This window comes from Erinaceus europaeus, chromosome 15, assembly GCF_950295315.1.
Source record: "Erinaceus europaeus chromosome 15, mEriEur2.1, whole genome shotgun sequence".
Taxonomy (NCBI): Eukaryota; Metazoa; Chordata; class Mammalia; order Eulipotyphla; family Erinaceidae; genus Erinaceus; species Erinaceus europaeus.
Window position 1 is genome coordinate 26,220,729 of NC_080176.1, and position 12,038 is coordinate 26,232,766.

At 47.2% G+C, this 12,038-nt stretch overlaps 1 protein-coding gene across 5 annotated transcripts; it reads left to right on the forward strand.

Moving 5' to 3' along the window:
- Positions 1-7,547: 7,547 nt before the first annotated feature.
- On the forward strand, positions 7,548-10,716 carry MOSPD3 (motile sperm domain containing 3). 5 transcript variants are annotated; one of them, XM_060173420.1, is made up of 6 exons: positions 7,548-7,643; positions 8,048-8,315; positions 8,549-8,624; positions 8,836-9,065; positions 10,194-10,397; positions 10,493-10,716. In XM_060173420.1, the coding sequence occupies exons 2-6, from the start codon at positions 8,111-8,113 to the stop codon at positions 10,522-10,524; spliced, it is 747 nt and encodes a 248-aa protein (XP_060029403.1). In that variant the 5' UTR covers positions 7,548-7,643; positions 8,048-8,110; the 3' UTR covers positions 10,525-10,716. The 5 variants fall into 5 exon arrangements, with proteins under 5 accessions (XP_060029403.1, XP_016048782.1, XP_060029404.1 ...); XM_016193296.2 differs by lacking the exon at positions 7,548-7,643 and having other exon boundaries at positions 7,840-8,315; positions 10,322-10,397; XM_060173421.1 differs by lacking the exon at positions 7,548-7,643 and having other exon boundaries at positions 7,844-8,315; positions 10,258-10,397.
- Positions 10,717-12,038: the final 1,322 nt, after the last annotated feature.

A 12,038-nucleotide genomic window follows, 5' to 3' on the forward strand; every position in this document is an offset into this window, starting at 1 on the left:
ATGAAACTCCACTGCCGATCAAAAAAGAATAAATAGTAAAGACACTAAGGGTGGGGAGGTAGCATAATGTCCGAGGCTCTGATTTCCCAGGTTCAATTCCTCCATACTGCCACAAGCCAGAGCTGAGCAGTGCTCTGGTAAAAATAAATAAGTACATAAAATAAAAATAAAAGACAGCTCAAAATGATTAAAATGTTTATTACACATAAGATTTCTTTTAAACTTTTAAAAAATTTTATTTATGTATTTTCCCTTTTGTTGCCCTTGTTTTTATTCTTGTTGTCGTCGTTGTTAGATAGGGCATAGAGAAATGGAGAGAGGAGGGAAAGACAGAGACAGGGAGAGAAACACACCTGCAGACTTCTTTCACCACCTGTGAAGGTGACTCCTCTGCAGGTGGGGAGCTGGGGGCTCGAACCAGGATCCTTATGCTGGTCCTTGCGCTTTGTGCCCAAACCTGCTGCGCTACCACCCAACTCCCTACACATAAGAGTTTTACATGAATGAGACAGAGAGAGAGTGAGAGATGGAGATATCAGAGCACCATTCCTGTACATGTAGTTCCAGGGATAAAGGGGAAGTTTTAGGCATGAAAGTTCAATCCTCTACCAGCTGAGATGTTTCCCTGACTGCTGCAAAAAGTTTCTGATCTGAGTCTCTGAGGTCCTAGGTTCAATCCCCAGCACCACTACCAGCCAGAGCTGAGCAGTGCTCTGGTAAAATAAATAAACAAATATTAAAAATAGTTTATCCCATGAGGTAGTCTGAACAAGACAGGGAGAAGCCAAGACACCATTTTGCACAGGTGGGTGGGGATCAAACTGGGATGTCAGGCACCCACATCCTGAGCTTTATCAACTGAACCATTTGCCCAGCTACAAAATCATTTTTTTTAAGACTACAAATTGGAGGAGGGAAGAGCACAATGATTTATTAAACAGATTCACCCACCCCCAGCATTGCTCAGTTCTGATTTATGGTGGGACTGGAATTGAACCTGGGACTTTGGAGCCTCAGGCATGAAAGTATTTTGCATAACTATTATGCTGTCCTAAATAACAGAATTTCAATCCCCATAAGCCAGAGACAAGCAGTGCTCAGATAAAAAGGAGGAGATGCAATAAGAGAGGGAAAGCAGGGCGGTGGCGCACCTCGTTGAGCGCACATGTTGCAGTGCACAAGGACCCGGGTTCGAGCCCCCGGTCCCCACCAGCAGATGGAAAGCTTTGCAAGTGGTGAAGCAGGGCTGCAGGTGTCTCTCTGTCTCTCTCCCTCTCTATCTGCCCTATCCTCTCGATTTCTGACTGTCTCTATCCAATAAATAAAGATAATAAAAAAAAAGGTTAAAAAACAAAAGAGAGAGGGAAAGGGAGGGGACAGAGATAGCCCTGGAGGTGGTACAGTACAGTGCTGGATTTATAAACATGAGGTCCTGAGTTCTATTCCTGGCATTTCATGTACCAGAGTGATGCTCTCATTCTATGTTTTTGTTGTTGTTGTTGTTTTTAAATTTATTTCTTTATTGGGGAATTAATGTTTTACATTCAACAGTAAATACAATAGTTTGTACATGCATAACATTCCCCAGTTTCCCATTTAACAATACAACCCCACTATGTCATGTATCATCCTTCATGGACCTGTATTCTCCCCACTCACCTACTCAACTTGACAGATCATCCAGGAAGAAAATCAATAAAGACATAAGGGAGCTAAATGAAGAGATAGATCAACTAGAACTATTGGACATTTTCAGAGTCATTCATCCCAAGAAACTGGAATACACATTTTACTCAAATCCACATGGATCATTCTCAAGGATAGACCATATATTGGGCCACAAAGACAGCATCAGCCAATTCAAGAGCATTGAAATCATCCAAGCATCTTCTCAGACCACAGTGGAATTAAACTAACACTTAACAATCAACGAAAGATTAGTAACAGTTCCAAAATGTGGAAGCTCAACAGTACACTTCTTAACAACTTCTGGGTCAAAGAGGAAATCAAGGAAGAAATCAAAATGTTTCGAGAGTTCAATGAAAATGAAGATACAAGCTATCAAATATTTGGGACACAGCTAAAGCAGTCCTAAGAGGGAAGTTCATAGCTATACAAGCACACATTAGGAAACAAGAAAAAGCACAAATAATCAGCCTGATTGCCTATCTTAAAGACTTAGAAGAAGAACAACAAAGGAATCCTAAAGCAACCAGAGGGACAGAAATCACTAAAGTTAGGGCAGAAATAAATAACATTGAGAATAGGAAAACCATACAAAAGATCAATGAAAGTAAATGTTGGTTCTTCAAAAGAGTAAACAAAATCGACAAACTTTTAGCCAGACTCACAAAACAAAAAAGGGAGAAGACCCAAATAAATCAGATAGTAAATGAAACAGGAGATATCACAACAGACACCGCAGAAATTCAACATATCATGCGAGGCTTCTATGAACAACTATATGCCACCAAGCTAGAGAACCTGGAAGAATTGGATGGTTTCCTAGATACCTACCAACTTCTAAAACTAAGTAAAGAGGAAGTGGATAACATGAACAGGCCCATCACAGCTAATGAAATTGAAACAGTTATCAAAAATCTCCCCAAAAATAAAAGTCCTGGACCAGATGGTTTTACAAATGAATTCTACAAAACCTTCAAAGAAGAACTAATACCTCTACTTTTAAAAGTCTTCCAGAAGATTGAAGACACTGGAATACTCCCTGCCAGCTTCTATGAAGCCAACATCACCCTGATACCAAAAGCAGACAGGGACACAACAAGAAAAGAAAACTACAGACCAATATCTCTGATGAACATAGATGCGAAAATATTAAACAAAATTCTAGCCAACCGGATACAGCAGTACATCAAAAAGATTGTTCATCATGACCAAGTGGGGTTTATCCCAGACATGCAAGGTTGGTTTAATATACATAAATCAATCAATGTGATCCACCACATCAACAAAAGCAAGACCAAAAACCACATGGTCATATCAATAGATGCAGAGAAAGCCTTTGACAAAATACAACATCCCTTTATGATCAAAACACTACAAAAAAGGGGAATAGATGGAAAATTCCTGAAGATAGTGGAGTCTATATATAGCAAACCTACAGCCAACCTCATAGTCAATGGTGAAAAACTGGAAGCATTTCCCCTCAGATCAGGTACCAGACAGGGCTGCCCACTATCACCATTACTATTCAACATAGTGTTGGAAATTCTTGCCATAGCAATCAGGCAGGAGCAAGGAATTAAAGGCATACATATTGGAAGAGAAGAAGTCAAACTCTCCTTATTTGCAGATGACATGATAGTATACATGGAAAAACCTAAGGAATCCAGCAAGAAGCTTTTGGAAATCATCAGGCAATACAGTAAGGTGTCAGGCTATAAAATTAACATTCAAAAGTCAGTGGCATTCCTCTATGCAAACACTAAGAAGAAATTGAAATCCAGAAATCAGTTCCTTTTTCTATAGCAACAAAAACAATAAAATATCTAGGAGTAAACCTAACCAAAGAAGTGAAAGACTTGTATACTGAAAATTATGAGTCACTACTCAAAGAAATTGAAAAAGACACAAAGAAGTGGAAAGATATTCCATGTTTATGGGTTGGAAGAATTAACATTATCAAAATGAATATATTACCCAGAGCCATCTACAAATTTAATGCTATCCCCATCAAGATCCCAAGCACATTTTTTAGGAGAATAGAACAAATGCTACAAATGTTTATCTGGAACCAGAAAAGACCTAGAATTGCCAAAACAATCTTGAGAAAAAGAACAGAACTGGAGGCATCACACTCCCAGATCTCAAACTGTATTATAGGGCCATTGTCCTCAAAACTGCTTGGTACTGGAACATGAATAGACACACTGACCAGTGGAATAGAATTGAGAGCCCAGAAATGAGGCCCCACACGTATGGACATGTAATCTTTGACAAAGGGGCCCAGACTATTACATGGGGAAAGCAGAGTCTCTTCAACAAGTGGTGTTGGAAACAATGGGTTGAAACATGCAGAAGAATGAAACTGAATCACTGTATTTCACCAAATACAAAAGTAAATTCCAAGTGGATCAAGGACTTGGATGTTAGACCACAAACTATCAGATACTTAGAGGAAAATATTGGCAGAACTTTTTTCCGCATAAATTTTAAAGACATTTTCAATGAAACGAATCCAATTACAAAGAAGACTAAGGCAAGTATAAATCTATGGGACTACATCAAATTAAAAAGCTTCTTCACAGCAAAAGAAACCACTACCCAAACCAAGAGACCCCTCACAGAATGGGAGAGGATCTTTACATGCCATACATCAGATAAGAGTTTAATAACCAACATATATAAAGAGCTTGCCAGACTCAACAACAAGACAACAAATAACCCCATCCAAAAATGGGGGGAGGACTTGGACAGAATATTCACCACAGGGAGTCGGGCAGTAGTGCAGCGGGTTAAGCGCAGGTGGCGCCAAGCACAAGGACCGGCATAAGGATCCCGGTTCGAGCCCCCGGCTCCCCACCTGCAGGGGAGTCGCTTCACAGGAGGTGAAGCAGGTTTGCAGGTGTCTATCTTTCTCTCCCCCTCTCTGTCTTCCCCTCCTCTCTCCATTTCTCTCTGTCCTATCCAACAACAATGACATCGATAATAACTACAACAATAAAAAAAACAACAAGGGCAACAAAAGGGAATAATAAATAAATAAAAATAAAATAAAAATAAGAAAATTAAAAATAATGTAAAAAAAAAGAATATTCACCACAGAAGAGATCCAAAAGGCCGAGAAACACATGAAAAAATGCTCCAAGTCTCTGACTGTCAGAGAAATGCAAATAAAGACAACAATGAGATATCACTTCACTCCTGTGAGAATGTCATACATCAGAAAAGGGAACAGCAGCAAATGCTGGAGAGGGTGTAGGGTCAAAGGAACCCTCCTGCACTTCTGGTGGGAATGTCAATTGATCCAACCTCTGTGGAGAACAGTCTGGAGAACTCTCAGAAGGCTAGAAATGTACCTACCCTATGACCCTGCAATTCCCCTCCTGGGGATATATCCTAAGGAACCGAACACATCCATCCAAAAAGATCTGTGTACACATATGTTCTTGGCAGCACAATTTGTAATAGCCAAAACCTGGAAGCAACCCAGGTGTCCAACAACAGATGAGTGGCTGAGCAAGTTGTGGTATATATACACAATGGAATACTACTCAGCTGTAAAAAATGGTGACTTCACCGTTTTCAGCCGATCTTGGATGGACCTTGAAAAAATCATGTTGAGTGAAATAAGTCAGAAACAGAAGGATGAATACGGGATGATCTCACTCTCAGGCTGAAGTTGAAAAACAAGATTAGAAAAGAAAACACAAGTCGAACCTGAAATGGAATTGGAGTATTACACCAAAGTAAAAGACTCTGGGGTGGGGAGAATACAGGTCCATAAAAGATGATGAATGACGTAGTGGGGATTGTATTGTTAAGTGGGAATCTGGGGAATGTTATGCATGTACAAACTATTGTATTTACTGTTGAATGTAAAACATTAATTTCCCAATAAAGAAATAAATTATTAAAAAATAAAAGATGGTGCAGGATTGAACCTGGGACTTTGGAGCCTCAGGCACGGGAGTCTCATTGCACAATCAAATATACCCCCGCCCTGTCTTTCCTTCTCTGTCATTAATAAATGATATCGTTTTGCTGCATGGCCAGACTGTTGGTGATTTCCACCCTCCCACTTCATCTGTCTGCCTTGCCACCTCTGTGCCAGTCACACTGGCTTCCTGAGCATTTCTGTGGCCAGGAAGTAGCCTCTGCTAGACTGCTCTTTCAGAGAACTCAGGGCTCCTACTGGTCAATCAGAACTCTGTCCAAAGTTCACCCTACTCACTCATTCATCTGTTCATTCCAAATGACAGACTCATTTAAGTGCCATAGAAAACACAACAAGGGGAGTCGGTATTGCAGCGGGTTAAACGCACATGGCAAGAAGCAAGGACCCGCATAAGGATCCCGGTTTGAGCCCCCCCAGTTCCCCACCTGCAGGGGAGTCCCTTCACAGGCGGTGAAGCAGGTCTACAGGTGTCTGTCTTTCTCTCCCCCTCTCTGTTCCCCATCTCTCTCCATTTCTCTGTCTCCTATCCAATAACAACAATAATAATTACAACAATAAAACAAGGGCAACAAAAGGGAATAAATAAAATAATAAAAAAACACAACAAAGTCCTTGCTCTTGTGAAAGCTATACACTCTTACTGGAGTCAAAGATCGTGGAGTAGCACTGTGAGAAAAACAAGATTAAGAGAACAAAGAGGGGAGGACTCTTCAATTTGACGGTGTGCTCAAAGGGAGAACTCCAGATGAGATCAATTTCGTTTTACGTTCCACCCATAACTAACTGCGTGGTGTAGGAGAGGAACAGTCTCATTTTTAATATTTTATTTATTTATTGTTGTAGTTATTATTGTTATTGATGTCGTCATTGTTGGGTAGGACAGACAGAAATGGAGCGAGGAGAGGGAGACCGAGAGGGGGAGAGAAAGATAACACCCGCAGACCTGCTTCACCGCCTGTGAAGTGACTTCCCTGCAGGTGGGGAGCCAGGGGCTCGAACCGGGACCCTTACACAGGTCCTTGCGCCAGTCTCTCTCTTTCTCTCTCTCCTTCCCTCTCTTTCTTTTTTTTTACCTCCAGGGTTATAGCTGGGGCACGTTGCCTGAACTACGAATCCACTGCTCCTGGAGGCTGTATTTCCCATTTTTGTTGCCCTTGTTGCCTTTGTTATCGTTGTTATAGCTTTGCTGTTGTTGGATAGGACAGAGAGAAATGTAGAGAGAAAGGGAAGACAGAGAGGAGGAGAGAAAGATAGACACCTGCAGACCTGCTTCACTGCTTCTGAAGCGAGCCCCCCTGCAGGTGGGGAGCCAGGGGCTCGAACCAGGAGCCTTACGCTGGTCCTTGTGCTTTGCGCCACGTGAGCTTAACCCGCTGCGCTATGGCCTGGTCCCAGAACAATCTCCTTTATAGAAGGAACTGAAGGTATGATTAGATGATCTAAATGGAAGGGCTAGTAAATTTTTTTTATTTAAATACTTTATTTCAGTGAAAGAGATACTGAGAAAACGGTCAGAGCCCTGCTCAGTTGTGGCTTATGGTGGGACTGGGGATTGAACTCGGGACCTCAGAGCCTTAGGGATGAGAATCTTTTGCAGAACCATTCTGATACCTCTCCAGCTCTTGGTAAATCATAATCCCCTGTGCAAGTGTGAATTATTTCCGAGTCGCAAGCAGAAAGGAGAGAATGATGAGAGGAAGCCTGGGCCGTGTTCAACGAAAAGCCACCTCTACCAGTACTACAGAAAGCAGCTTTGATTTCCGCAGAGATGGTTTCCTTGTGAAACTTGTTTGTGCCTCTGGGTGGAGACTTGCAGCTAGAGCCATCCGTCCGTAAAGTTTGACGCCACTGTCATGGAACCAATTGCGTCTTATAAACGAGCCAATCGGCGCACAGCTCTGGCGGAAGTCAAACTTGTCTGGCCAGTGGCAGAGGCTGTACGGCGGAAGTGCAGAAACGGTCTCCCAGGAAGATGGCGGCGCCTGTGCAGCCACAAGTGTATCAGGTGAGCATCCCAGCACGAGCGGCCTTTCGAGGTGGGCGCCCGGAGAAGCGTGGGCCTGGGCTCAGGAAGGGGTCGGAGGCAGCCCTACGGGGCGGCCATCCGCTTGCTCGGGAGGAGCCCGCGGCGGCGGGCGGGGAGTGTCTGCGGCGCCGTGGGGGCGTGGCCTGTGGGGCGTGGCTGTGGCTGCCCGGAGTCCGGCCTCCAGACTAGGCCTGGGCCGGGAGCCGCGAGGGGCAGGGTTTCCGGGGTGGGCGTGACCGAGGTGGGCGGGAGACGGGTTTTAGGGGCCCGGGTTAGTCAGAGCCTCCCCTAGCGGGTTTCCCAGCCGGCGGCGACCGCCTTTGTCCAGGCCCTGCCCGCCGGCTTCACCTCGCGCCGTCCCGTCCCTCTCGCCCCCCACCCAGCTCTGAACTCGGGGCCCAGTCCCCTGAGCTCTGCCCTCGGATGTCCCAGCGCCCGGAGCCTGCATGCGCCGTGGGGCGCTCCAGGACCAGGAGCTGGTGGGTTCGGGGGCTCTTGGACGCGGGCCCCGGGGCGCCCCTGCCTCCTCAGGACCTGTCGTCCCGGTTCTCGTCTTCCCTCCGGATCTGGTATTCAGGGCAGACCAGCGGAGCGGCCCCCGACAGCTGCTGACTCTCTATAACCCCACAGGAGCTGCACTTCGCTTCCGAGGTGAGGGATGGGCGCCTCGTGCCAGGGGCTTGGGGGCTGGAGGCAGGACAGAGGGAGCACGCAGGTGGGGTAGGAGTCACATGAGGGTGACCAGATGTCCAGCCTTGGCGGACTGGAAGAGGCACGTCCATCCGTGGGGTAGAAAGCAGGGAGGGCTCTACTACCCCTCCAAGGCTGTTGTGGAGTCTCGACATGAAAGTGGTAATCAGGCCCCGTGTACGTTTATCCCTCAGTCCTGTGCACAGCACCTACCAAATACACCGTGTTTGACGCCGAGGGATATGTGAAGCCTCAATCCTGCATTGACATGTGAGTCAGGGGTCTGGAGACTGAAGGAGACATGCGTCATGCCACTACAATTCTCAGATGATTGTGGCTATCAGAGGTCTGAGACCAGTCCCGTTTAACCTGCTCTGTCTGTATCCCTAAGGGAAAGGCTGCTGAGAGGGTGGATCCCCGGGGGTCACTGCCTCTCACTCATTGTCCTTCTCTACTGGTCTCTCTCCTGCCTTGGGACCAGTGTGATTCGCCACGTGGCCCCCATTCCTAGCCACTATGACGTCCAGGACCGCTTCCGGATTGAGCTTTCACAGGAGGGAGCTGAGGGCAGAGTGGTGGGGCGCAAAGACATCACCTCCGTCCTGAGGGCCCCCACATACCCCCTGGAGCTTCAGGGACAGCCTGACCCAGCACCCTGCCCAGAACATCCTTCCTGGACAGCACCAGCCCCAGCCAGACATTTGCCCGAGAGTGAGTTGGTGCTGGGGTTGTCGGGGAGCTCTTGAGTCCTGTGTGGAGGGAGGAGCTGGGGTTTTCTGCCTGGCCAGGGGAAAGCAGGTGTCGCTGTTTCCCTGGCTTCTGCCTCTAACTAGAGGGGAACAGTTGTTCTCTGTTCCAACTTGCTGCATCCTATCATGTGCCTGCTCAGTTCCACTCAGTGAAAAACCAGGATTGGGGTTGGGAGCTGACTTGGGGGTCAGAGACCTTCAGCAGTAGGTGGGTTCTAGGATAACATGTGAGAACACGGAAGATGAAAGCCAGTGGGCTTCTGTGGATGATAGAGCAGTGCTCTTTGTCTCTTTGAGAAAAAAAAAAATCAAAAATTGGCCTGGGAAGTGACTTAGTATTGCACATGCATGAGGTCATAGGTTCATCTCTGATACTGCATGAGAAAGGAGACAAAGAGTTGGCTGTGGAGACAGCATAATGGTTATTATGCAAAGAGGCTCTCATGCCTGAGGCTCTGAAGTCCCAGGTTCAATCCCCAGCACCAATGTAAGCCAGAGCTGAGCAGTGCTCTAGTAAAAAAAAAAAAATTAAAAAGGGAGCGGTAGCACAGTGGGTTAAGCGCAGGTGGTGCAAAGTGCAAGGACCAGCGTAGGGATCCCAGTTTGAGCCCCTGGCTCCCCACCTGCAAGGGAGTCACTTCACAGGCAGTGAAGCAGGTCTGCAGGTGACTGTCTTTCTCTCCTCCTCTGTCTTCCCCTCCTCTCTCCATTTCTCTCTGTCCTATCCAACGATGACATCAACAATAAAACAACAAGGGAAACAAGGGAATAAGTAAATAATATTTTTTTAAAAATTAAAAAATACATATATAAACACATAGATATAAAAAAGAAAGAAATCGACCTGAATTGAACTGCTGAGTTGTATCAGGTTGTGATCTGGGCATGGGAGCCAGAGGTCTCTTTGGTGGGGACACGGGAGCTAGTTCTAAAAGCAGAGAAACTGGTGAAAGAGAGAGAAGGGATGGGGAAGGGGCCTGAAGAAAGAGGGAGAGCTGGCCTCTTGTGGTGTGGGCGGTCACCCAGTCCCCAGGAGAAGAGGACCCACCCCAAGGTTTCCTCCTGCTTGGAGGGTCTGGCCGGGCCAGAGGGTCTGGAGCTTCCAGTCACCTGGAGCCGCATTTCCCAGCCCCCCACCCACCACTGGCCACCAGCTCCTTCCTCCTCTTCCTGCTGGCGGGCGTCGTGTCCATGGCATTCCTGCTGCTCCCACTCCAGGACGAGCTCGGCAGCCAGCTACCCCAGATCCTGCACGTGTCCCTGGGGCAGAAGTTAGTGGCAGCCTATGTCTTGGGTGAGTATGACGAAGAGTGTGGAAGGGGGTGTGGTGGGGGAGGACAGCCCCAGGGCTGGTCACGTGATACTGCTCCGTCTCCCCCCCCCCCCCAGGCCTCCTCACCATGGTGTTCCTCCGAAGCTGAGCAGGTGCTCGGCCTCTGCCCACCCCCTGGGCTGCATCATGGGACGCAAGCCAGCCACTGTGATGCCCGGACCTTGATTCCTGCTCCTTTTCCCTCCTTCCTGCCTTCCCCTCACCCTCAAGGGGGAAAAATAAAAGCAGGGATTTGTAGTCACTCTCCTGTTGAATAAATGAATTGTTTTTTTTAAGTAAACTGAAAACCAGTTCTTTCTCCATGTCTTCATTGCTAGGGGCCCCGGGGTGCAGTAGAGACCCAGGGAGCATGAGGAGACCCAGGTTCTAGTCCCAGTGCTGCTCACAGGCACCCTGTGACCTCGGGCAAACCAGTCAGTGCCTCAGTTTCTAACTCCGAAATGATGAACTGGGGAACCAGCAAAACCCCTCATTTGGATAGTGCACGGCTCTGCATGTGTATGACCCAGCTCCCAGCCTGGCTCCCACTGCACTGCAGGCAGCTTTGATGCTGTGGGCTCTCCCACAGCCTCTCTGTCTTCCTGTCTATTTACTACAGAAGGAAGAGAGACAGAAATGATGAAATGGGGTGGCTGAGAAGGTGGCTCAGAAATGAAGTGCAAAACGGATGTTGGGGCCCTGGGTTCCGTCCTGGCACTGCATATGCTGGTGCAGTGCTCTCCCCCCCCCCCCCCCCAGTAGGCTTTTAAAAAATAAAAACTTTGGGCACAGGGAATCTCAAGATTCCTCTTAGCTCTAAAATAGGATGGGCTCACCTACACTACAAAGAAACCAAGAAGACACCTCCCCACTCAGACCTGCCACAGCAGCCCCTCCAACCCCCAGACTCCTCCTTTGTCTCTGTGAGCTTTGTCTGTTTCTGTCTAGTCTTTCTTTAAGACTTCCACCCCCAGGGTAGGGGTATAGCATAATGGTTATGCAAAGAAACCCTCATACCTGAGGCTCTGAAGTCCCAGGTTCAGTCCCCTACACCACCATAAACCAGTGCTGAGCAGTGCTCTGGTCAAAAAAAAAAAAAAGACTTCCACTCCAAACTCCAAGGTCACAGCCAAAGGTGGGGAACTGGCATGGCCTGAGCTTCACGTGCTGCAGAAGAAACTGAGGCACAGGAAAAGGATCCTGGGAAGGCAGATGGGCGGATAGGAATAGGGAAGGCCGAGGGACAGCCAGTGGCATTGCCAGGTCCTGGATGGAGGCCAGTGGAACAGTGTGTTAGGCTCAGAACCTTATCAAGGTTCAAGCTTGACTCGGGACCTTGGTATGGCTCCAGTGCACAGGAGTGTCCCTCCCTCAGTTCTGCAGTAGGGGTAGGGGTACAGCAGCTGTCTGTAGAGGGGTTCAGAAAGGCTCTCATGTTGGTCCAAGGAACCCCCTGCAAGGGAGGCTGGGGGCGGGGGCACACTTTAAGCAAATAGTTTAAAAAGACTTATTGGTTTATTTTTTGTTTATGTTAACAAAGTACTGCTGAGCCTGGTTTATGGTGGTGCCAGGGACCTGTAGTCCAGGAGGTGGCACAGTGATAAAGCTTTGGACTCTCAAGCA

Excerpts from the sequence above, each read along its gene's own strand:
- MOSPD3 (XM_060173420.1), top strand. The coding sequence starts at position 8,111 with ATGCGCCGTGGGGCGCTCCAGGACCAGGAGCTGGTGGGTTCGGGGGCT. Across the intron at positions 8,625-8,835 it reads CCTCAATCCTGCATTGACAT|TGTGATTCGCCACGTGGCCC; the intron begins GTGAGTCAGGGG and ends CCTTGGGACCAG. Across the intron at positions 9,066-10,193 it reads AGCCAGACATTTGCCCGAGA|GGTCTGGAGCTTCCAGTCAC; the intron begins GTGAGTTGGTGC and ends GCCGGGCCAGAG.